At 53.8% G+C, this 24,310-nt stretch overlaps 1 protein-coding gene across 5 annotated transcripts in view; it reads right to left on the bottom strand.

Annotated features, from left to right (window-relative positions):
• Window positions 1-24,310, bottom strand: part of CDH22 (cadherin 22) — a 119,439-nt gene that overhangs the window by 12,852 nt on the left and 82,277 nt on the right. For all 5 annotated transcript variants that reach the window (XM_016121236.2, XM_016121235.2, XM_016121237.2 and 2 more), the window contains 3 exons: window positions 20,738-20,931; window positions 17,952-18,205; window positions 8,745-8,881 (listed from right to left, as the gene is read on the bottom strand). In XM_016121236.2, coding sequence (XP_015976722.2) covers window positions 8,745-8,881; window positions 17,952-18,205; window positions 20,738-20,931 — 585 coding nt within the window. The remainder of the gene's footprint in view (window positions 1-8,744; window positions 8,882-17,951; window positions 18,206-20,737; window positions 20,932-24,310) is intronic.

Below are 24,310 nucleotides of genomic sequence, written 5' to 3'. Positions count from 1 at the left end.
CTTTCTTTCTTTCTTTCTTTCTTTCTTTCTTTCTTTCTTTCTTTCTTTCTTTCTTCCTTCCTTCCTTCCTTCCTTACGTCCTCTTTCTTCTTTCTTTCTTTCTTTCTTTCTTTCTTTCTTTCTCTTTCTTTCTCTTTCTTTCTTTCTTTCTTTCTTTCTTTCATTCATTCATTCATTCATTCTTTCTTTCTTTCTTTCTCCAGCTTTATTGACATATAATTGTCATATAACCTGGTGTTAGTTTAAGGTATAGAATGGGATGATTCGCTACCTGTATATATCGTGACATGTTGACCACAGTAAAGTCAGTTAACGCATCCTTCACCTCACATAATTACCGTTTTGTTGTTGTCCTTCTTCTTCCTATTTTTTTTTAATGTCACAAGTCACCTCTTGGGAAAGCCTTGAATGCTTTGGCATGAGTCAGGTGGGGCACTGAAGAGGGGAGCCTCTACCTTGCCAAAGTCGCCACCTGCAAAGCTTACCCTAGGGACCCCTGAAGCCGGGGCTATCCTGGAACTCCCAGAGTTTGTGGGCCAGCCCAAAGTCAGGATCCAGTGCCCTTGACCCTGCAGCAGTCTCCAGCCTGGTTGCATATTGGAAGCACCTGGAAAAGCTTTAAAATACACCAGTGCCCAAGGCTTGGTCATTGATGTTTTTTAAACAGCTCCATGAACCTAATATGTAAGAAGGGTTGCCAGCCACGGCCTTGGGTGACTGGCAGTTGGCAAAATCTGAATGACTTCCTCCAAACCCCTCCTGACCACAGTAAGCACCATTTGTAAGAATTGATAATAATAATTCACACTTTTACCACCTTAGATGTTTCTGATATAAAACAAAGAATTCGTCCATTAATTATTCTTCACCTCTGTGCAGGACTTCTCAATTTACAACGAACTTTCTTATCTATGACCCCATTCGATCCTCAAGACCATCTGTAAAGGAGGTCTCGTTAAACCCATTTTGTAGACGAGAAAACTGAGGCCCAGACATGAGCAGGAATTTGCTCAAAGCCACAGGCAAGTCAAGGGTAGAGCTCGGTTGGGTCCTACGTCTCCTGTGTCCAAGTCTGGTGCTTGGTTTAGATACAATATCCAGCTGCCTGGATATTAGTCCGTCCAGCAGTGACTACTGCTTGGACCTGGGCGCACGCTGATCTCACCCAATACCCAACAGCAGGTGTCCTCTCCAGGGGCCAGATCCCCCACGGGTCCCACCCCTCCTCTTGGCATCTCAGTTCAGCTGACTGACATGCAAATTAGTTTAATTATTTCTTCTTCTAAAATAAATTATATTTTGCAGTAGCTGCAATATGTTGTGTCAGGCAAAATTACATTCAATATTTTTAAACTAATTGATGCAGCCTTGAGGAAGGCTGATTGACAGCCCAGAGCTGAGCAGGCCTGCAGCCTTAACGGATTCCTAAATTAAAATTAAACGTGCTTCGGCCCGATGCTTCTTCCCTGAGCTGGCTCACCATTAATCTGGGAGGTGGCAGGTGAGGCCCTGGGGGACCGATGGGCCAAGGGGGCCGGGAAGTTCACTGGCTGCCTCGGGAAGAGACTGGACTTGGGGCAGGAGAATGGTTGTGCCGTGCGGGCAGATCTCTTACCTTCTTTGGACCCCAGCGTCCCTTACATATAATGGATCGGGGGGTTGGACTGAGGAATTTGGAGCTGAGACTTCTGGTTTTTGCTGTTGAGTATGGATTGAGCTCCTCCTTTGTACCAAGGACACAACAGTGAACAAGACCAACATGGCCTCTCAGTCTAGTGGCAGGGACAAACATTACTCCAGACTGTGATAAGAGCTGAGAGATAAAAGTTCAGGAGCTGTGAGAGCAGGCAGCAGGGGACCCTGCCTTGGTGGGGTGCTGGGGTATTTTCTCTAGGTGAGTTTTAGGCTGAGATTCAACTAGGAAGTAAAGGAGGTAACGTGAAAGCCATTGTTAAAACGATTAGATGAAGGGGATGGGAGGGAAAGAGCGCCCCAGGGAGCAGAAAGAGCATGTGCAAAGGCCCTGCGGTGAAGGGAGGTGTGGATAATGACTCTAGATCTCTTCCAAGGAGCACCCCAACCCCTGGCAGTTACTCACCTAGCATCTGAACCGAACCGGGCTTGGAGGGCTGAGGGCCACTGGGCAGGGGAGATGGGACGTGGCCTGGTGACTCTGTTGGGGCACTGCCAGGAGGGTGCCCGCACGTACTGGGCCCCTGCCACGGGCCGGCGTCTGTGCCGCCCACTTCGTCCTGTCGACAATTGTGGGAGCTACGAACCAGTATTAGTGCTATTTCATTGATGAGAAAACCAGCCCAGAGAGGAAGAGAACTCGCCCAAGTTCTCAACGGGAAAATCGATGGAGCCAGAACTTTAACGTGGGTCTAGTTCCAAAGGGAGACTTTCCAACCACCAGATGGTATTGACTTTCTTACCATCTTTAGCTGGCAGAGCACTACTTGCCTTCCAGGTCCCAAACGGATGTCCCTGCCTCCACCTGGAAGCTTCCCTTGACTGCCTCAGTCCTGGGCAACCAGAGTTTAAAGTCCTGCGTGCCCATAAGACCCCATGGCTCCTCCTGTCACCGCCTTCCTGGCCTCGTCCCTCAGCCCTCTCTCCCTTTAGCTCTGCTCCAAGTTTGTTCCTTCCCCTCCTTCAGTTCTTCGCCCAAATATTTTCTCGGAGGGACCTCCCCTTATTTAGATTTGCCCCTCGCCATCCCCCCAGACACCCCTTCCCTGCTATTTCTCTCGGCAGCAACGCTTCTCCAACATCCCCGGTAGTTCGACTTGCCTAACGTGTTCTCATCCATCTCCCCTATTAGGAAGTAAGCAGAATTGTTGTCTATTTTGTTTACTGCTGTATCCCTAGCACCCACGTGACTGGCGCACAGTAGGTGCTTAACAAAGATTGTCGAACAAATGCATTTCATTGTCTGTGACACCCCCGACTAGGCTGGGATGCCGGGGAGGTGACAGGGAGAGACCGGGACCTTCTCGGATGGGCTGGCTCTGCGAGGGTCGTTCCTCCTCCAGGATCTCTCCATCTAAGAAGTGGTCTGGCCGTGACCCTGTTCCTGCCTCCCTCTCCGGACTAAGGTTTCTCATCAGTAAAGCAAATGGAGTTGGACTTGGAAGTTCTCCTTGGCTGTCGCAGAAAAAGAGAGAAGCTCGGAGAGAGAGAGACACACACGTGAGGTTGCGAGAGTGGGAGTGGGAAGGAGAGTGGGAAGTGGGGAGAGGGAGGGAGGGAGGTGGGGAGGGGGGCAGCTGGAAGGTGCCTCCTTCCCACTCACTTGCTGTGGTAGGGGGTAGGAGCAGAACCCGGACCCCTTTCTCCACCAGCTCCTCAGCCCCTCCTCCTCCCAAGGGAATTAAATTGCATCTGAACACCAGGCTCTGATTAGAGCTGGCCAGCTGAGCAGGAAGATTTATCATCCCAATTACCAGCCAGCCAAGACAGGACAGTGAGGGGGGCTGGCTGAGCAGGTGGGGGTGCTCTAGCGGAAGGGCTGTCAGGTCTGTCAGGAGTGGCCTCCTTGCCTTTCCTGCCCTGTCTCCGCTCACCTCCTATGGGAGCGAGAGGTTCAGGTGCTTCTCTGTCCCTCGTATCATGTGTTTGGCTTCCACGTGGAGACTGAAGGCTTTGACCTCGTTGTGGGGAGTTCAGTCCCCCAGAGGGTTGGGGAGGACTTCCAGGTGAAGTAGGGGCTCTGGAATGGGGGTGGGGGGAGGGTGGGACAAGGTTTTCTTCCCTAGGGCTGAGCTGGGCCTGATGTTCTGGGCTGTCCTACGGAGACTCTACAGATGTTGCTCTTGTTGGGATCCGTTAGGTGGCACGGGATCCCGGAAGTTACCCAGCCCAAGAGGAGCCCAGGCCTGAGTTACGTACTTCTGGCGACAGGAAGTTCACTGCAGGATTGTGCCAGACTTCTCCACCACGCTCAGCCTCTCTGGCGCTTCCTCCCTCCGCCCCAGCCCTGCCCTGGCGGCCCCCAGCATGCATCTAAGCCTGGGTCTTCCTGACAGCCTCTCATTCGTTCTCCTGCTCCAGGCCGCCCCCTCCTGTCTGCCCTCCCCTATCAGCCTGAGGGAATGTTGGGGTCCACACATCTGACCATGTCACTCTTCTGCTCAATGACTTCCATTTGCTCCCCTTCGTTTCCGGAGGCGTCCGGCTCCTCACAGGACATCCTGTGAACTTCCGCATGCCCACCTCATCTCGCCTGCTCCATCTTCCAGCCCCAGCCTCTGGACACAGCGCATCTATCTGTCCTCAGACTGGACAGTAGACTCTGCCCAAGCCTCCAGGCCTTTGCACTCACTGGTCGTTCTGCTGGGAACACTCAAATCCCCTTTCAAAGGCTTCCTCAGCCTTTGAGACCCAAGTCAGATGTCCTGTTTTCTAGGAAAGCCTTCCTGCCTTCCTCCCGTCTGGCTGGGAAGACCCTCCCTGCTTCTCCCAGTGCCCACTGCCGCCTTACTTCCACTCATGTTGACCTGTGTCTCTCCTGCCCACCTGTGAGCTCCCAAGGTCAGCGGCCTCATATTCCCAGGCCCTAGTGCCCAGTCAGGGCCAGGCAGGTGACAGGGGCCATCGGGAACGCTGGCTGAGGGCAGACATGGGGGTGTTGTCCCTGGAAGAAACTGAGCACTCTCTGCCACTCAAACCCCACTGCAGCCCCGCACCCCCTCCCTGCTCCTCCTTCCGGCCTCCTCAGGTCCCTCTAAGGAACACCTGATGGGGTGTCAGAAAGCCACCTGTTATTGGTGGATTGGGGCAAGTCGCTTTCCTTCCTTAGGCTTCGTCTCCTCCGCGATGAAGTGGGGGGGGGGGTGCCGCAGCCCATCATGTCAAACTTTCCCTCTCCCCTCAGATTCTTCCTCTGGTTATAAATAGCAACTACCGTGTGCCAGTTACCGTGCTAGGCACCTTACATGAGTGATTTCTAATGTACGTGACATGAGATGTTTTATATAAAACACTCAGCATGATAGAAAGCGTTCAGTATGATGTCTGGCATATTGTAGGCTTCAAATAAATAGAAACTGCTATTATTAACAGTTATTATCCTTCTAGTCATTTAATACAGTACCATTTTATAGATGAGAAAACGAAGGCAACAAGGGGAAATCATGCAGCTGGAACCAATTCTCTATCATGCTGCCCTCCGTCCTAACTGGTGGGCAAGCCCACGTAGCCATTCGTTCAGGAAGAGAGATTAACTAACTGCTCTCACAAATGCACACAGAAATCCTAAAGCACGCTCTGTGGTACGAAGGAAAAATCAGGGTGTTGTAAGACATGACTCGGCCTAGGGTGACCCGGATGGGGAAGTTTCTAGCTAATCTGGTTAATCCTTGGCTATCTCTGGCAGCTGGATACCACCCCTCTGGATCAGTTTAGGGCCTGAACACCCTGGAAGAGGAGGCCAGATGCAGCCCCCTGGTACCCCCCACTCAGCGCTGGCTTTCCAAGTCCCCCGCCCCTCCCTTACCCCGTCTCTTTGAAGACTGTCCCTTTACAACTGCCCTTTCCACCGAAGGATTCAGACACAAATTGTACTTTAAATTCAATATCGGTCATTAATATTTCATGATTACAAAACGTTAAAGATAATGTCAGGGAAGGAGCGTCTGCATGGGCAGAATGGATGACTCAGAAGTTCGGGGAGAGGGGAGCTGGCATACTAAGTGGTTTGGGAGTCTTGAGGTAATCCAGTGCGACAGGCAGCGCCTCCCCGGCCGAGTGCAGCTCTCTCTGATGGGTTCGCAGAACTCCGCTGCTGTGTATAAATATTTCCCCTCTGATTCTCGTCACCTTATGTTTGTTATACCTGGCGCGGGTGGGGCCTCAGTGACCCTGTGAGAATCCCCTGCTTCTGAGGCAGCCAAAATGGATGATTTAGCCCGAGGGGACGGGGACGGATGGGCAGAGCCATTGGCATTGCGCTTGGGGCTCAGGCTGGCTTCCGGGAGGTGAGAAGTCTGGGGTGGAATCCTAGCCTCACATGGACTTGCTCTGTGACCTTGAGGCCACTGTTCTTCCTCCCTGAACCTCTTTCCTCATCTGTAAAGCAGGGATAATAATTTTGTCCTTGTCTCTTGGAGATAGTGAGAGGCTGGAGTGGGTGGATTATTGGTGACACTCCTGGCTTCATGCCTGGCACCAAGGAATTATGACTTGAGGGGCATCTGGCTGACAGCTGGGCTCTGGAGTCAGACAGGCTGGGGCTGGGAATTTGGACAAATGACTTTCCCCAACCCTCACCTACCGGTAGGGGATAACGGCTGACTGACACCTCAGGTGGGAAGATTCAATGAGCACATCACTGTAAAATGCCTGGCCCACAGTCAGTGCTTAAGTCAAGTGCACAGAGTTGAGATCAAAAGATACCACTAACTGAGCACTTATTAAGTACTATGCTGAATTCTTTCTATGAATTTTCCTACTTAATCCTCCCACAGATATTGTGAAGTAGCAAGCATTCATTTTCTGTTGATTACTATCCCAGTTAGGGCTGGGCAGAGGTTGTGGAATGCAGCTCAGAGAGGGTGGGTCTCTAGCCCAGTGACCAGTCTTTTCCTTGCCCAAGGTCAGTTGCTCAGGATTGGTGGGTGGGACGGGGGTAGGGCTCAGAGAGCAGACAGTACCAGGAAAAAGGAGCCCACACACAGCAATGCGGTGATGGGAACTGGGCAGCCTGGGTCCAAATCACAGCTCTGCTGCTGCGTATCCTTGGGCAAGTCTCCTATGCTCTGAGCCTTGATTTTTCTCATCAGTAAAATGGGTGCTGATCTGTTACTGATCATGATTCAATAAAAGCACGTGCTAGAAGTGATTAGCCTAGAATATGTATTAGGTAACATTAGAAAATCTTTATGGGGGAGAGTCCCCCACGTTCTTTCTCCTGTGAAATAGCATTATTGCAGACCTCATATGTGACTCTAGCTGCTTTCTGAAAGAGGCTCACTGGGTAGAAGCATAATGTTTAACCCAAGAGGGGGCATGCTTATGGTGGGAGGTCAGGCAGGTGACAGGCTGGTGGGGGAGATGTATTTGTAGGTAGGGAGAGGAGGCACCTCTGCCCAGCAGCCAGGCCAGTCCCCCTGGCTGCCCAGGGAGCAGGTTCAGGGAGGCTGGGGGCAGGGGGGGGCTCTCTTCTCCCAGTCCGGCCGCCACTTCCTCTCCAGCCACCTTTGTTATCTCCCTTTCATGTGGTTGAGGAGTGGATTCAAAGGCTTGGGAGCAGCAGGCACTGAGGTTTGAGCCAGCTTTGTATTTTCTTTTAAACAGAAGTTGAAAGAGACGAAGGGAACTTCAGCCTAGGGACTTCCTCGTCCCCAGCCCCAGAATGGGCTGGTGGGGCCTGCAGAGCGGGAGGGCGCAAGCAGAGGAGGAGGAGGAGGAGGAGGAGGAGGAGGGAGGCTGGCAGGAAGGCTCACAGCAGCTGGAGGAGCTTGGGGCTGAGTGTGCAGAGGGGAGGGGAGTTTGAATGTCGCCCACTTGAGGCTCAGAGACTGTGAGTATTCCTGATGTTATGACTGCTTACTGGTGGCTCTGCTGGCTTCTGAGACCTTGGGAGCTGCCAGGGTGGTCCAGGCGGCCTTGCTCTAGTTGTGGAGGAAGACTGGATCTGCAGTCTCCCCTCTCCCGCTGCTCCGTGAATCCTGTACTCTTAGCTCCTCACCTGTCTGGCCTTACTTACCTGCGCCCAGTGTCTTAGGCCTCCTCGCTTTCTCCACCAGCTTATACTCCTGCCCAGCTGCACCAAAGTGTGCATGACACATTCTCTCTCTCTCTCCCCTTCCCCTGCCCCTCGCCTAGAAACTCAGGCCAAGCCCCTTGGAGTCATCCTTGACCCCTCTCCATCTCTTACTTCCATGTCAGCCTATCGGCAGGTCCTGCTGGCTCTCTCTTCATCCTGTCTCTCAAAGCTGACCATTTCTCACCTCCTCCATGGCTGTGACCCCGGGCCAGGTCACCATCTTACCTTCCCGGCACTATCGCTATTGGCTTCTAGCCGAGCCTCTGCTTTCTGCTCTCAATGCAGCAGCTAGAAGTATTCTGTCAGGTAACATCCTTGCTCAAAGCCCCCTAGCAACTCCTACCTCACCTGAAGTAAAGTCCAAAGAGCCTACAATGACCGGCCACTCTGCCTCTCGCCAACACACTGGCCTCCTTGCTCTTCCTCCCACGGGCCGGACGAATTACCACCTCAGAGCCTTTGCACTGGCCGTTCCCCTCTGCTCGGAACACTCTTCCCTTGGACGTGGGCATGACTCCCTCGCTTAACTGAGGCCTCTGTCGAAATGGCTTTCTCGGTGAGGTCTTCTCCTAAGAGAAACAACCCCCTCTTCTCCCCCATCTCCCCCCCCCCGCCCCCTGCTTTCTTCTACCTGTTTCTTCCTCCACTTCATGTTCCCTGACACGTGATGTGGGCTCTCTCTCTCAGTCTGTCGGTGGGCCTGCTCTCCCCCATGAAGACGAGAGCTTGTCTGTCTTATTCAGGGCTGTATCCCCAGCCTCTAAAACAGAGCTTGGTATGTAGTGGGTGCTCAATAAATGCTGACAAAACCAGCCTCAAGGCCGGCCCTGCCCATTTGGCTTAAGATCCTTCCCAGGTCTTCGTTCCCGCCCATCAGCTTTGCCTCCCCCTCCCCCACCATCTTCGCCCTGTTTCTTCCTCTTGGCCCCCCTCAGCCTTGCCTCTCAGTCTTAACCCCTCCCCTCCCCCAGCTCACCTGCCTCCATGGCCAGCACCGTGATGTTGTGCCAGCCGGCTGTCTCTCGGTCCAGTCCCTTGCCGGTTACGATGGCACCTGTGTCCGCATCGATATCAAAGATCTGGTCCAAGTCTGAGTCGCGGTCAATGGCGTACCTGAGGGAGGAAGGGCGGGACTGATTGAAGGTGCCCTGGCGCCAGGTGGAGCCTGTGCCCATATCCCCCCACCCCGCCCACTCCACCCCAAAAGAGGGACCACCCGCCTGGGTGACAAAAGGAGCAGAAAAACCCTTGCCAGCAGAGGGGTGCATCTCAGCTGCACTTGACCTCTCTGAGCCTCAGTTTCCTCAGCTGGGTAATTGGGCTAATAATTTGCACCCCACACTTGTCGCGAGGGCTGGAAGTGGGCAGAGTCCCTGGCACAGAGTTAGCATTTGTTGGATATTCAATTCTTACTTTTCCGTAAGGGATGACCCTAGCACTGGCATTGAGAAGGAGACGGGGCTGGCATCAGGCAGGGGGAGCAGAAGGAGCAAAGGTTGGCAGGTGAGAATTATTCAGGAAATAGCCAAATGGTGCATAACGGTTAGAACTGGGACGTGGGGAAAGTTAGGCACCGGAACACGCAGGAAGGAGAATGCAGGGGGTTGACGTGTCCTTGGGGGGTCAGGGGGAATTTTGAACAGGAGAGAAGCGGTCGGGCCTGGCGTTATGAGGCTCTCTCCGGCCGCGTGCGCGCCTGAGCATGGCGGCCCCAGACCAGGGACACGCGAGCTGAGCCATGAGCTGAGCGACGCTGTGGTGAGAGGGTCTGGGGGGGACGCTCCACTGGCCCCTCCCCACCTGCCTAGCACGCTGGAGCTAATCTGAGGCTTTTCAGCTGCCGCGTGAAAAAGCCCTTTGTTCCACCTTCTTCCCGGGCCTTTGTGCAGCGGCTCCAGGCCTGAAAGGCCCGTGTCCAACACACGTCTCCGGCGGCAGCCCAGAGAGGCCCCGCCAGCACTGGCCGCTGCTTCCCTGCGCTGATAAGGTGGGCGGGGGCGCCGCCAGGCTGTGCGGGCCTACAAAGGCCTAGAATGCCAAGCAAGGGCTCTTTGTGCAGCAGGACAAAGCAGTTTAGTGGGCGGGACTCGGCCTGAGGCTCGGGCCCCTCCCACAGGCAGGAGGAGAGGGGCTATTTCCCCAGCTCCCACGGGGAGAAACTGAAGCTCAGGAAAGCGAAGACACCAGAAACACTCCTGCTGGGGCCCCAAAGCCCTGACATGACCCTTCAGTGGGGCCCTTGGCTGTGTGTGTTCCTAAAATTCTCTGGGCCTCAGTTTCCTCATCTGTTGAATAGGGATAATGATACCCAGTGGGAGCCGCTGCTACTTATTCTGTGTGACCTCTAACAAGTCATTGGACCTCCTTGGCCTCTGTGTGCTTATCCGGAAAAGGGGGCGATTCAGAGTCACCTCCCACTGGTGTGGCTTAGAGGAGATGATACACAGATCTGGGTGTCGGTGACGGCACTAATTTTTTCATATTAACTGTGGTGGTGGAGGTGAAGGGTTGTGGTAAACCGTGGAGGGCTGTACATGTGGCTCTAGTAGGCATTATAGCAAGTCCTCTGAGTCCCTATTTAATGCTCCTTTCTGTCCTTAAGCTGCTAAACCCGCATCCCCCTTGTCCCTGAGCATCCTGGATCCTCCTGACCTGGGTGACAGTATATGGGAAGGTCTTCAGACCCAAGGCGATAACTCGCCACTAGTACAGCTCTTAACAGTTTGTGGCTCGCTTTTCCTCCAGCCATCCCTCCATTCCTTCCTTTATGCCTAGACATCAATTGAGTGTCTTCTCTGTGATGCTCTGTGCTAGGCCCTGGGGATGAAGGCGCTGATGAGGCAGATGAAGTCCCTGCCTGGCATCCTGAGGCTGCTGTGATTTTCCTGTTTTGCAGATGAACGCACTGAGGCTCAGAGAGGAAGCTTAGGACTGCCAAGTATGGCTGTGCAGATCGTGTCCCGCACTAAGACACAAGGCTGAAGGGGCAGCGTAGGGGTGAAGTCCAGCCAGTGTTCTGCTGGCTGAGCCCCGTGTCCTCGTCCAGGGAGTATCTTCTTAAAGAGGGGCCCTTTTTTAAAAATTTACGCAAAAGTGCCATGTGGGCTAGTGATGACCCTGCCCAAGGTTGCACAGAATTGGAATTTGTACTCAGATTTGAGACTCTATACCCAAAGTTCTTTTTAGCTTGTTGACCCATCCAAACCTACAAAGAATGGAGCCTCAGGTCCCCTTTGCGCCCAATCTGGCCTTTTTAGATGTTTGGGTCCAAAGGAGGTAGAACCAGACTGAGTGTCAGCTCAGCTGGAAGGCACTATGGTGACCTTCTAGGTTTTCGGGCAGGAGGAGAGGGAGTCGGGAGAGGGCCAGGGGTGCCCGGGTCAGGGCTGGGTATGAGGAAGGCTCTGGGAGGGTGCTTCTCTTCCCCTTTCTGCTCAGAGATCTCTCTCCTCTTCTCCCTCCTCCTCATTATCCTCCTCCCAGTTTTTCTCTTTTGTTCCCTCCCAGAGGGGAAGAGTGGGCTGGAATCTAAGTGGAGACAGCTGTTCCCAAGGCCAAGGGGCGGGGGCTGCCATTAACGAGCTAAAGACTTGGGGCTGCAGGTCAGCGTGGCTGGCTGAGGCCAGTGGTTTTGTTTCAGCTCAGGCAGCCAGCGAATGAGCGAGTGAGCGAGAGCGTGAGCCAGTGAGCAAGAGGGAGAGGCCGGATGGACGCAGCATGTGGCAAGGACTGTGGCCTGGCAAATGTGGGAGGTCGGGGAGAGGCTTGTGTGCCTCACGTGTAGGTACATGAGTTGTGTGTCTGGTCTGCTTTGTGGGTGGAAAGTTGTGTGTGTGTGTGTGCGCGCGTGCACGCGCACCTTGGATATGTGACTGATGTGTGTTCTCTCTGTGTGTGACATACTGTGTTGCAGTTGGAAGAGCAAAGGCACAAGAGGCAGCTGCTCAGCGCCGGGTCTGGATCCAGGACCGGGCTGACCCCAGACAAGTCACTTCCATCTTTGAGCCTGATTTTCAGCAAAGTAGAGATGTTAATCCAAACTTGCAAGTCATTGGATTAAATGCCCAGCTGGGGGATAGGTGCCTAGCTGAGTTCCAGGAAAATTACTCTGTGATTGAGAACACAAATTACTCTGTGTGTGATTCTAATTATTATTCAGAAATGTCTGGCATGGGGCATACAGACGTCCCTCTAATTCAGTGTGTGGTCTGCATGCCTGGGGCTGGGAGGGCCCATGTATGGACACTGGAGTATTGCCAGGGGTCTGAGAAGGACAGGAGACAACTTTGGGTCTGCTCGAATCTCACCATCCTGCTTCTCATTCAGTTAGCCAGGACCTGGAGGCCAAGGAGTGGGTGGAAGAGTTCAGTGAGAGAATGTGGGTATGTGTCAGCTAGTGTGTGTGTGTGCACGCGTGTGTGCACACGTGTGCATGTGCACGTATACGTGCGTGCACATTCAAGCCAAGCCTGGGAATGGTGGCTCAGAGCATGGATCTGGTGCCCATCTTCCTAGATTTGAAACCTAGCAACGTGACCTTGAGCAAGTCACTTAATTTCTCTTTTCTTCAGTTTCCTCCTCTTAAAAATGGAGATGATGATGATAATAATTATAATAACTATCTCACGGGGTGGTTTGTAAGATCAGATAAGTGACTACCAATAAAACACTTTTAACGGCACTGGGCACCTGCCACATGATGTGTGGACTAGCTCTTATTTTTATTTGCTGAGCAAGACTTTGTGCCGGGCTCGGGTAAGGGCTTTGTATGCATGAGCTCCTCAAAACCTCTTGGGTACTGTCGTCACCCCTCGTTTTACAGATGAGGAAACTGAGGCTCACAGAAGCCAGGTGCCTAGCCCTAGGTCAAATGAGCTGGTTAGTGGCAGAGCCAAGTTCCCAGCCCACGTCTGTCCAGAGCTGCAGGTCTAAGAGCACCCTCCTAAGGTCAGCCAGGTACACCTGCCGGCTCCCATGTGCTAGGAGCAGCACACGATGCTGCTGTTGCCCAGGTTGAGTGGGGGAAGTGGGGAGGGTACTGCTTCCGGCTTGGGTGCGCATATGGACATGGAGACCACGTACATACGTGCATAGATAGCGGCACACACAGACATAATAATCATGAAAGGCTGCAGACTTCTGCATGTATAGGCTTCCTGGTGGTCCTGTGTTCAGGCTCATGTATATATACATGCAGCAGGATGAATGATGCAGACCCTGCCCTGGCTACTAGTGCAAGGGACTCTTCAGACACAAAAACGTTGCCCCCAAACCAGGTGATCCCGCTCTGCTCACTCCACCCTGTCCATGACTTTTTCCTCCTTCTCCCCCACCCCCACTTTAAGGCACACACTCAAAGGGCACATACTCAAAACCCGCGCATGATGCCTGGAAATTTGCATACGGTTAGTACTGGTTGCAGAATGAAGGGGAGAAATGGATGTCCAGACCACTGAGAAAAACGGTCATGTCCAAATGCATAATCCTCCCTCCAACCTTGGGAGCACTGGGCACAGAACCTGGTACATAGTAGATATTTAATACCCATTTTTTGAATAAATGAATGAGGCAGGTACTATTATGATGCCCATTTTAGAGCTGGGAAAACTGAGGCTTGGAGCAGGTGCAGTGATTTTCCCACAATGTTACAACTGAACTGGGCTTCAAACCCAGGTCTCCTCTGATGCCAAAGCCCATGTACGTTCTGCTGCACCCATTGTGGAGTGCTGGGAGGAAATGAAATGTTCGCTTCCTCTGGTCCAGTGTGAGCTTTCCTGTTTTTGATGTTCAAAAGAGAGTCATGAGGGGGCTGGGGCTGGTAGGACTCTGGCTGGGCTGATAAATGGCCAGTCTATTTGCAAGGCTGCCTGTTCCAGAGATGGGCCCTCTAAGCACTATCCTCCATCCCTCAAAAGCCTTCCGAGGCTTCCCACTGCCTAAGGATAAAGTCTCACTCCTTCACCTGACATTTCAAGTCCTTCACAGCCTGTCCCCTCTGTCCTCATCTCCCAGCCCCTCTCACATGAGCTCATCCAGCTGAGCTCTCTGCTCCTGAACTTAACCTCCTGGCTTCATGATTCCATTTCTGCCACGGGGTCCTCATTATCACTCTGACCTGGAGCACCCTCTTCCCATTGCAACCTCATCCTTTTCATCCTTGCTCAGGGCCACCTGAGAGAAGCCCGTGTTCACTCCGGTCTTTGGTGCACACCCCTCGTTGGAGTTCCTTAGTCCTCAGGCCCCTGCCTCAGCCCAGGCCCACTCAGACTTAGATCTGTCACCAGATTCATTCACCCGGGGACCCCAGCCTTCCTGTCAGCCCATGTCAGACTCATCTCTGTGCCTCAGGCACAGAAGAGGGTGTGGCACACGTTTGGGAACTGCACTAACCACAAAGAGAATAATAAGCAGGGGTGAACTGGCAGGAGGCTGGATTCAAGAACATTCCTTCCCTTTTCAAGCTGAGTGCTATTGGGCCAGTCACTTCTCCTCTCTGACTCTCAGTTTCCTCATCTGTAAAATGAATGAAATAGCTCCTGAGGCACAAATGCAGCACTGTGAGGCATCTTCCACTCTCCCCAGTGCAGGGACTCGGAACAGTCACTCTGCGCGTCTACATTTCTATATTTCCCAGGTGCCAACTGTGCTGGGCGAAACCTCCCAGGATAGCACTTTGTGCCTTCATTTCTGGGATTACACCAAGTTTGTTCCTGCCTCAGGACCTTTGTACTTCCTGTTCCTGGTACTTCCTCACATCTCTGTGTGGTTGGCTGTCTCTCTATCATTCTGATCTCAGCTTATTTGAAAAACTCCTTGATCACTCAATCCGAAGCAGTCCCCCCGTGGCCCCAATCCTCCTTATCCTACTAACCGTTTATTCCATTCATAGGTCTTATAAGCAACACCCCATTTAACCACTTGTTGACTTGTGTCAACAAATGTTTAACCACCTGTTGAGTATCTCCCTGCAGGAAAAGGGAAAGTGTGCGTGGCCAGGGACAGGGTCTTGTCACCACTGTTTCCATATTGCCTGGAATGCTGCCGGATGTGCTGCCTGAATCCATGGCCCTTAGAACTCCCGGCCCTGGACAGCACATGGGGCCTGTGAAGACCCCTTCGCTGTCTCCTCCAGCCTCGCACTGCCCCCCCACCCCACCTTTCCATGTCTGTCCCTACAGACTGGGCAGTCCTCCCCAGCTCTGCCCTTGGCTGAGTCATCTCTGCAGTGTTCCAGGCCTGGCTCCGGGCCTAGCACGGAGGAGGAGGAGTCGGGTAAATGTTTGTGGTGTTAAATTGGACCTGTCTCAAACTCCTTACCGCATCCACATCTGAGGAGCCCCAGGGAAGGGGCTGCAGAGAGAGATGAAAGAAGGTGAGAAGCAGGTTTCAAAGTTGGCCCTTTCAGTGCAGATAAAAGCAGGAGGGAAGGGAAGGGAAGGGAAAGGAGGGAGGAGGGAGACTGGGAGAGGGTGCGGAGAGTGATGTCGGAGAGGAGGAGAGCAGGCAGACAGGAGCGCTGACCTGGGAGGCAGCAAGTTGGCTCCTACTCCTCGTTCTTAACTCTCTGGGAGAGTCCAGGGGAGTCCCCTCCCCTCTCTGAGCATCAGTTTCCGGACAAATATGGGTGCTGATTCCCTTCCCACCCCAGAAGTCTGGGGCCCAGGCAGAGGCCGAGGGGAGGTTGAAAAACTGTACCGAAGCCCAGGCCAGCCTGTGTGGAGGGAGGTGGCGGAGTTCAGAGGCAGGATGGTCTGGGCAGTGAGAAGGGTGGAGGCGGCCCAGGCATTCTGGACCTCTAGGCGGAGTCTGAGCCCCTTAGCCTGCCCTCGAGGGCTGAGGGCCCGGCCCTCAGACTTGGCTCTGCTGCCTCATCACCCCAGTCCACTGTAGCCGGCACAGTGTGCTCTTCTCCAGGCACATCGCCCCCTCCCCTGCCTCCGTACATCTGCACAAGCTGTTCTTCTGCCTGGAATGCCCTTCCCCTCATACTGACACCTGACCAGACCCAGGTACCCAGCTCAGTTTAATCTCTGCCTCCTCTGGGAAGTCCTTCCAGACCTTTGAGGCTCCTTCCTAGTCTGGGGACCCACAGGCAGTTAAGCAGGATGGCATCTTTGTGTCTTTATCTAGGGCTGCCGCAGAAGGTTGCACAGGCCGTGCACTGTACAATTCCAAGAGAGCCATTCACACGATGGCGATGGGAATGTTACCCATCTGGAATTGGGCAATGCAAAGATCCTCAAACTAATTGCCCTTCCCACTTTACCCAACGCTCAACGCACAGCTGCGCACGTAGTCGGCTCAGAGATCACTCACTCACTAGGTACAGGGGTTTTAGGGAGAGAGCAGGGAGCTCCAGAAACTCTTTCCCCTCTGTCCAATAATAGCCATTCCTCCCACCCTTGACCTCCTCCGCTAGATCAGTTTCTCCTACAACCCTTTTTCCTTTCGCTTCTATCTGACCTTCTTCCAACCAGGGTCACAGCCAGGGGCTCCCCAACCCCTGCAGCCTCCGGACCCTTCCGGGGCCACCAATGGGTGCTGCAGCAGCCCCTCCCCTCTGCCCGCCTGCACCCATCCCTGCTCGCCTCTCTCTCTTCCTGTGTCCGTTTCTATTTCTTTCTCTTTCTGACTTTCTCTTCACGTCTCTCTCTGTTTCTACATTGCCAGGTAGGTCCCTCTGTCTCTCTTAGTTACTCCTGTCCTCTTTCCACCGGCTTTTCCTCTCTCTCCGATCTGTTCCTCTCATTGTTGGTCCCTCCACATCAATATGAGTCTCTCTCTCTCCCTGTTCCCCGCCGCCCCCCCCCCCCAGTCTTTCTGTTTTTACGTTCCATTCACTCATCACGCAGTCAGTGAGCGTCCGCCAGGAGGTGGGCATCGGGGCAGGCCTCGAGGACACAGTGGTGAACACACAGACATAAATCCTTGCCCTCACAGAGCTTATCTTCTTGTGGGAGAGACAAAGTAATCAAAAACTAAGCAGCGTGTTAGATCGTGATGAAGGCAAGCGGGGACAAAGGAACACGAGGGGAGGGGACATGAAGGGTTGGGGTGGGATGGAAATTTGGGAAAGGGTAGTCAGGGGAGGACTCCCTGAGAAGGTGACCCTTGAGCAAAGACTTGGAGGAAGTGAGAGAGGTCACACTGTGCCCATATTGAGGGGGAGAGCATTCTAGGCAGAGGGATCAGCAGTTGTTACCAAGGCCCTGAGGCGGGAGCGAGCTTGGTATGCTGTGCAGCTGTGGGAGGCCAGTGTGGCTGAGCGGAGTGAACCAGGGAAGGAGGGTGAAGTCTGAGGGGTTTCAGGGAGGCCACAGCACGCAGGGTCTGGGGTCCTCGTGAGGGCTTAGTGTTTTATGTTGAGCCAGAGAGGTGCCTCGAGGGGGCTTTGAGTAGAGGAGGGCCATGCTCTGACGTGCATTTGGGCAGGATGGGTCTGGCTCCTGTGCTGATTCTAGATTAAAGAGGGGTGAGGACAGAAGCAGGGAGACCACCGAGCAGGCAGCTGCGATAGTCTAGGCCAGAGAAAGCGGTGGCGGGGACCAGGAGGGAGCAGCGGAGGTGGGGAGAAGGGGCCAGGTTTTGGATGTTTTTTTTTTTAAATTAGAGATAACAGGATTTCCGGATGCCTTGGAGGGAGGTGAGAGACAGAGAGGGGTGGAGGATGTCTCCAACGTTTTTGATGCAACAGCTGAAAGCATGGAATTGTTTTTTTTTGGGGGGGGGTGTTGGGGGGGTTGGGTGGGGGGAGTGGTGAGACCAGGAGCTCAGCTCGGTTCTGTACAGGATGAGTTTGAGGTGTCCAGTGGCGATCCAGGCGCGATGCTGAGGGAGAGGCGGGGCGAGGCAGTGGGATTGGGGAGTCAGAGGACACGGGTGGACTGGCTGAGGAGGCAAGCGTGGGCAGACGGAGGACCCGGGCCGAGCCCGGCTCGCTCCGCTGTGTCCGTCTCACTTGGATCTCCCTCCCTGTCCCGCGTCCCTTGTCCCTCTGTGACTGTTCTCGCATCTGTGTCCTTTGTCTCAGGACTCCAGCTGTGTCCTGCGTCCGTCTCTTTCCCCTCCCCCACACCGTCTTCTCCTCCTCCCCTCCTCTCCCCCTCCCCCTCTGCCCGCAGTCTGTGCGCGGGCGGTGGCGGGGTAGCAGGCAGCAGGCGTCGGCCCCGGGCGGGGGTCTCACCGGACGGGCCGGTTGGCGGCGTCGGGGTCCCGCGCCGTCACCACGCCGACCAGGGAGCCCACCTGCGCGTCCTCCTGCACCTCCAGGAGGCCAGAGGGCGGCCGGAACTCGGGGGGCTCGTCCACATCTGTCACGGCCACGCGCACGATCGCCTGGTCGCGGAACGTGCCCAGGTCAGCGAAGCGCGGGTCCACGAACTTGTTCAGGGCCTCCAGGACCACGGTGTGCACAGGCTGGGACTCGAAGTCCAGGCGCTGGGGGAGGGAGCAGAGGGCCGGTGAGCGGGCTGGGGACTGCTCAGGTACCGACAGACCCCAAGTCTGAGAGGTGGGCCCAGAGAGGGCGGGGCTGGCCCAAAGTTACAAGTGGGCTCAGCAGGGGCGCCTGGAGAGTCCCGGACCAACCCTCTCTGGTTACAGGTGGAGAAAGTGAGGCTCTCAGGGGGTCAGTATTGCTTAGGGACGCAACAGCCGCTCAGGGCTGACAGGAACTGACATCCTGACTTTTGCTACCCAGTACAGTATGTTGGGGCATTTCATTAATTAATTTACAAAGCACTTACTGTGAGCCAGTATTTTAAATATATTAACTTATCTAATTTAAAAACACCCCCAGAGGGTTTTATTTTTATTCTTATTATCTCATTTTACACATGAGGAAATTGAAGTCCAGAAGGCTCTGTCACTCGCTCAAGGTCAAGTTAGCAGGTAGTCACTCCAGAGGCAGGATTCAAACCCAGGCAGTGAAGCTCCCACATCCCGGCCCTTAACTCCACAAGAGGAAGGGGCACCGGCTCTGCTGCTGACCAGCTGTGTGTCTGTGGGCAATCTATTTAGCCTCTCTGTGCCCCATTCGGGAGGATAAAACATGACATTCCCTGGTACGTAGCAGCTTAGGCCAGTTGAGCCTGATAAGCCAGGCGCCTTAGAGCTTTCCTGGAGATCTGACTAGACCCAGAGAAGCAGAGCCTTGCTTCTCTCATCAGAGAGTACTAATGGGCGACCCTCTGATGAATGAGCTCCATGGCTGTGGGTTGGCTCTGGCTTTCTCAAGACAATGGCTTATAGCAAAGAGAAAATTGCAATGGCGGGGCTGCCGGCTTCTCGGTTGCGTGGTGGGGGAGCAAGCGCGCGACCGACCTTCGTAGAGACCCACCCTGTGTGTAGGGAGGGACCGTCCCTTCCTCTCAGGACCTCCCACCCCACCTTCTCCAGCTGCAGAAAAGGGCCACCTCCTCCCTCCGTCCCGTTGCCTGGGAAATCAGGATGCAGGGAGGCAGGCGGCGGCCTGGCTTGGGAGTGAGCGATGGTTTCTGGAGCCAAGTCATCAATCAGGCGGGGGTCTGCTCCCTGAGCCAGCACTGATTTCACAGAGACACCTCAGGCGCCAGTGCTGGAGCCAGTGGGAGGGGCCCTGAGCAGGGAAGGGAGGATGGGGTGGGGGAGGGGCAGCACTGAGCAGGAGAGCAAGCGCAGGGCTGGAGGCCAGAGGCTGGGCGTGATGCAGCGCCTCCCTGTGCCTCCAGCTCCCCATCTCTGAAATGGGCTCACCTTACAATGCGGACAGATGGAGATCAGAAGACTGAAAACCACTTAAGGCTTGAAGTGGTTGATTCTGGAGCCAGACTGCTTGGGCTCCCATCTCTCCTCTGCTCTGCATGACGCATGACCTTGGATGCAAATTACTGAGATTCTCAGGGACTGTGAAATGGGTATAACAGTACCCCAGAGGGTTATTGTGGGGTTGGGATGAGTTAATGCATGGAAAGCAGTTGAAGGGCGCCTGACACATCGTAAACACTTTATTATAAGTATCAGCTTTCACATTACTATCCTCTGGGAAGAAATTGTAGAAACTGGGAGTTTTCTCTGTCCTCATACCCTAAAGGCCAGGTAGAGAGTGGGTCTAATGTGCTTATTGAGTGAATGGAGGGTTGTCAGGGGCAGATGTTTCTGTGGGTCCCGGAAGGCAGATCCCAGGCTGATTTGTGTTTTAGGAAGACAGGTTTTGGCTGAATGGGAGGAGGAAGAGCTGGACAATTACAGGGAGTGAGCATTCCGTTCCTGGAGGTGTACAAAGTTCTATAACCATCTGAAGGCCAGTGCAAGGGCTTTAGACCTCCTGTGGGAGAGCAGGGTTGGAGGGGACATTCTGCACAGCCCTGAGTTGCCAAATCCAGGACCACGTCCTGGAAGATGGATTTTTGCTTCTTTATTTGACCTCCGTCTCTTTCCTCTAGGGATCGCTGAGTTTGCATTTTTGGCTTCTCATTCCTAGGTAAGCCGGTGGGTGAGGAAGGCTGTTAGACTCAGGAAAGAGAGAGCTTGGAGTCACTAGACCTGGGTTCCAATCCCAACTCTACCCCTTACAGGTGTGACCTCGGGCAAGCCCTTTTACCTCTCAAAGCCTGTTTTCTCACCTGTAAAAATGGGCATAATGATGCCTCCTTCAGAGGGAAAAGGGAAGATTAAAAAAAATAATGCAGGTGAAGATCCTGGTATGGACTTGAAGTAGCACATTGTAGTTATTAAAAGCACCGATTCAAATCTGGGTTGAATCCTGCCTCTGACAGCTGGCTGTGCAACCTTGAGCAAGTCACCTAGCCTTGCTGGGCCTCATTTTCTCACTTATAAAGTGAGACTGGCACCATCAGCACTTTGCCGGGTTGATCTGGGCTGAACTAATCCCCAGAGTGGAGTGGAGCGGGGGTATTTGGTTGCTCAGAGGCCTCCCTGACTCCACCCTCTGGGGCCTGCCTCTCCCCTCCCTTCCTGGGGTAACTGTACCTTCTGCACTACAATGATGGCCTCCTGAGTGTCGCTGTCCGTGGTGACCTTGAACACATGGCCACCGCTGCCACTCTCCTCCTTGAGGTGATAAGTCATATCCGTGTTCTCACCCACGTCTGAGTCCTCGGCCTTCACTCGTCCCACCGCTGTGCCGATGGGGGCCGACTCCTGAATGCTGAACTGGTACATCTCTGTAGGGGATACGGCTGTGAGCAGCGGTGGGGCAGCCCATGCCTCAGCTTCCACCAATTCTAGGGGAGCGGTGAGGGGGTCCCAGATGGGCTCCAGGGAGGGCAGTGTCTGCATGGGGCTCTTAACCTGGCCAGGATGGTGCTCTGTATACATGCAGGAGGCAGTGTGAAGAGGAGGGTCCTCGCTCTGAGCCTGAGTTTGTCTGCTTATTGATTTGGGAACGTGCCTGCCGTTCTTTGGGCCTCAGCTTCCCCATCTGCCCAGTGAGAGGGACAGAGGAGCACAGTGGTCAAGGCTAAGGCTCTGCAGTCAGTCCTGGGTGTGTAATGCTGAGCTTTGGTTCCCTCATCTGTGGAATGGGAGTAATAATAGTGCCTTCCTGACGGCATTGTTATCATGGTTAACTTAGATGACAATGCCTATAAAATGCTTAGTACAGTGCCTAGCACATGGTAGCTACTCAATAAATGGAAGGAATTGTAGTAAAATGGTGGGGCTTCGTGCTGATTTTTCTGATGCCGTGGATGACATCAATTCCTTCATAGCTGCGTATTTATTGAGGAGCAATGATGTCCCAGATGCAGTTCTAGGCATTGGGGTTACAGGAACGGGCAACACAGACCTAAATCCCAGTTCTCACAGTGCTTTCCTCTTACTGGGAAGAGAAAAACACTGAACAGTCACCTCGGTAAGACATACAGCATGTCGAATGGTGGCGGGTACTTTGGAGAAGGGGAGGGCGGGGTGATGACAGGCTGTGTGTTGTGGAGCTGTAAACAGGGTGATCAGGAAAGGCCTTCCTGAAAAGATGACATTTTTGCAAAAGCCTGAGGGAGGTGAGGGAGTGAGCCAAGCAGACATGTGGGAAAGAGCATTCTGGACAGCGAGGACAGCAGGTGCAAAGGCCCTGAGGAGGCTGTGACGCCCGGCATGTTGGGGGAATGGCGTGATGAGCGCGATGGCTGGAGGGGTGAGGCAGATGGACAACCCGAGCACGGGCGGTCGGACGGAACACAGACGGCACCCTGCTGCCTTCCCGGAGCCCAGGCTGAGGCGAGGGTGAATTGCTAAATGACGGGCTGGTACAGATGAAGTGAGCAGGGCCGTGGAGGTGGGGATTACGTCTTGGGGTCCCCACACAGGTCTGGATACCCCTTGTGTGGACTAGGATCTCTGATTCATTCTCACACAGCGGCTGGGCGGGTGGGGGGGAGGGGATCTTTCTAAAACACAAGCTGATCATGCCATTTCCCCACTTTAATCCTCTCCAAGGCTCCCCACTGCCTTTGGGCTGGAGTCGTGCAAGCCCCTTGGCAGCGCTACAAGATGCTGGCTACCTGGCCCCTGCTGACTTCCACAGCCTCATCCCCGACTTCCCTACCCCATAGCTTCCGCCAGGCTGAAGTTCTTATAATTCCTTAAAAATGACCTGCTCTGTCTCACCTCCAGGCAGTTCCGCTCTTTATTCTCCCCTCTGCCTTTGCCTCCTCAATCGCCACTCCCCTTTTTGTTTCAGGAATGTTACCTCCTCCAGGGAGCCCTCCCAGACCTCTCGTGTGCCCAGGGCCCCCAAGCTTATCCCTTTGTAAGGATTACTGCATTTCCCTATCATTTTCTGTTTATTCTCTCCCTCTTCCACACACCCATTTCTGGAAGGCAGGGACCATATCTCTCAGTGCCGGGCAATACACCAGACTCTCACATAAAATAGATGCATGAGTGACTGTAAGTGAATGAATGAAAGCAGCATGTGTTACCAGTGTACAGTCACCAGGTTAACACAAATGAAAGAGTCTAATAATACCAAGTGCTGGCGAGGATGTGGTACAACGAACACATGCATTTCTTCATGGCAGAAGATGGTTTGGCTTTATTTAGTAAAGTTCAGGATGAATAGATCCCATGAGCCAGCCGTTCTGCTCCTCTGTGTATACACTAGAGAAATGTGTGCAAAACGGCGCTAGGAGATGTGCAACAATGTTCCAAGCGGTGTCTCCAAAACAGCCTCAAACTGGAAACATCCCAAGTGTCCATCAACAGTAGAATAGATAAACCGTGGACTACTATACAACGATGAAAAAGACCGAATGATAGCTACAAGCAACAACATATGATTTCACAACCATAATTCTGAGAGATCAAATACTTTGTATGATTTCATTGATATAAGTTAAAAACAACTGAAATGGAACCCTGATGTCGGGTGATGCACACACAGATGAATTGGACCCTAAGGACAAGCGCGGACGTGATGCTCACAAGAGCAGATCCTGGTTCATTCCGGAGGAAGGGTCGGGGAGAAGTTATGACCAGGAAAAGGCATGGGGGGTTTTCGGAGGCCCTGATCCGAGGTTACAGGAGTGTTTGCTTCACATTGACGTTGCTATTTTACCCCCTCCTGTTTGTGTGCTGTATTTCACAATAAAGAAATGTTGAAAATAAAGAATGCATAAGTGAATGAGTAAACAAGAGTCTTCCTGGGGCCCTGGAACCTTTTCTCTTCTTTGTGCGCCGGCCTAGAACCTGGCATAACTGGGTGGGAGACTAGGCGGCCCCCACTCCTCTGCCTGGTGCTTTGAAGCTTCCCCATAGTGGGTGGAGTTGGGCTGGGGGAGTGAGCAGTAGGCTGGCTTCTGTTCCAGGCTCCCTGGTGATGTGGAGCTGGCTCTGCCCACCCCACTTCGTGTCTGGGCCGAGGCGCTAGGCCGCGATGACGCTGCGTTCTCAGCTAAGGGATTGGATTCCTTATCTCGCGGGGGTCAGTCCCCTGTGGCGGGGCCTAATGTGAGAGCAGCAGACCTTGAGTAATAACTCGCCCGATAGGAATCAGCCCAGCTCCCCACGGCATTTAGTCTCTGCCAGCCTCTGTGGCTTCCTCGGCACTGCTCTTGGCCTGAGCCTGGGACAGAGGGGCTGGCTGGGCTGATGGGGAGACAGGGGATTGGCCCAGAGAAACCCCTTCCCCTGCTGTGCCAAGAGAGGCAGAGAGTGGAAAGACGTCATGATTCAGAAGCACAGAATCCTGCCCTCAAGGCTCAGAGGAGGAGGGAAAAAGACCTGTCTCTCCAAACGTCAATTCTCCAGGCACAGTTAGGTGTCCCTCGGTATGGCTGCAACCTCTGCTTCATTCCATCCCCACCCCCCCACCCCCACCCTTTGCAAGCTTGGGTCAGTGGCAGATCAAGTGCAATAAATGGGATAGGGGCATGTGGACAGATGGGGGCTCACCGTCCGCAGGAAGCAAGGTGAGCGGTGTCAAGGTAACCACCTTACTTGGAAGTATGGGAAATTGGATGACTTAGGGCCCTTCTCTGCAAGAAGCATGACTGAAGGGGGACTGGGGGAAAGAGGTCAGCTTGGGTGGGTAGACAGACAAAC

Source organism: Rousettus aegyptiacus, unplaced genomic scaffold, assembly GCF_014176215.1.
Source record: "Rousettus aegyptiacus isolate mRouAeg1 unplaced genomic scaffold, mRouAeg1.p scaffold_m13_p_12, whole genome shotgun sequence".
Classification (NCBI taxonomy): Eukaryota; Metazoa; Chordata; class Mammalia; order Chiroptera; family Pteropodidae; genus Rousettus; species Rousettus aegyptiacus.
The sequence above is the reverse complement of the archived record's forward strand: the minus strand, read 5'-3'. Positions and strand labels throughout refer to the sequence as shown.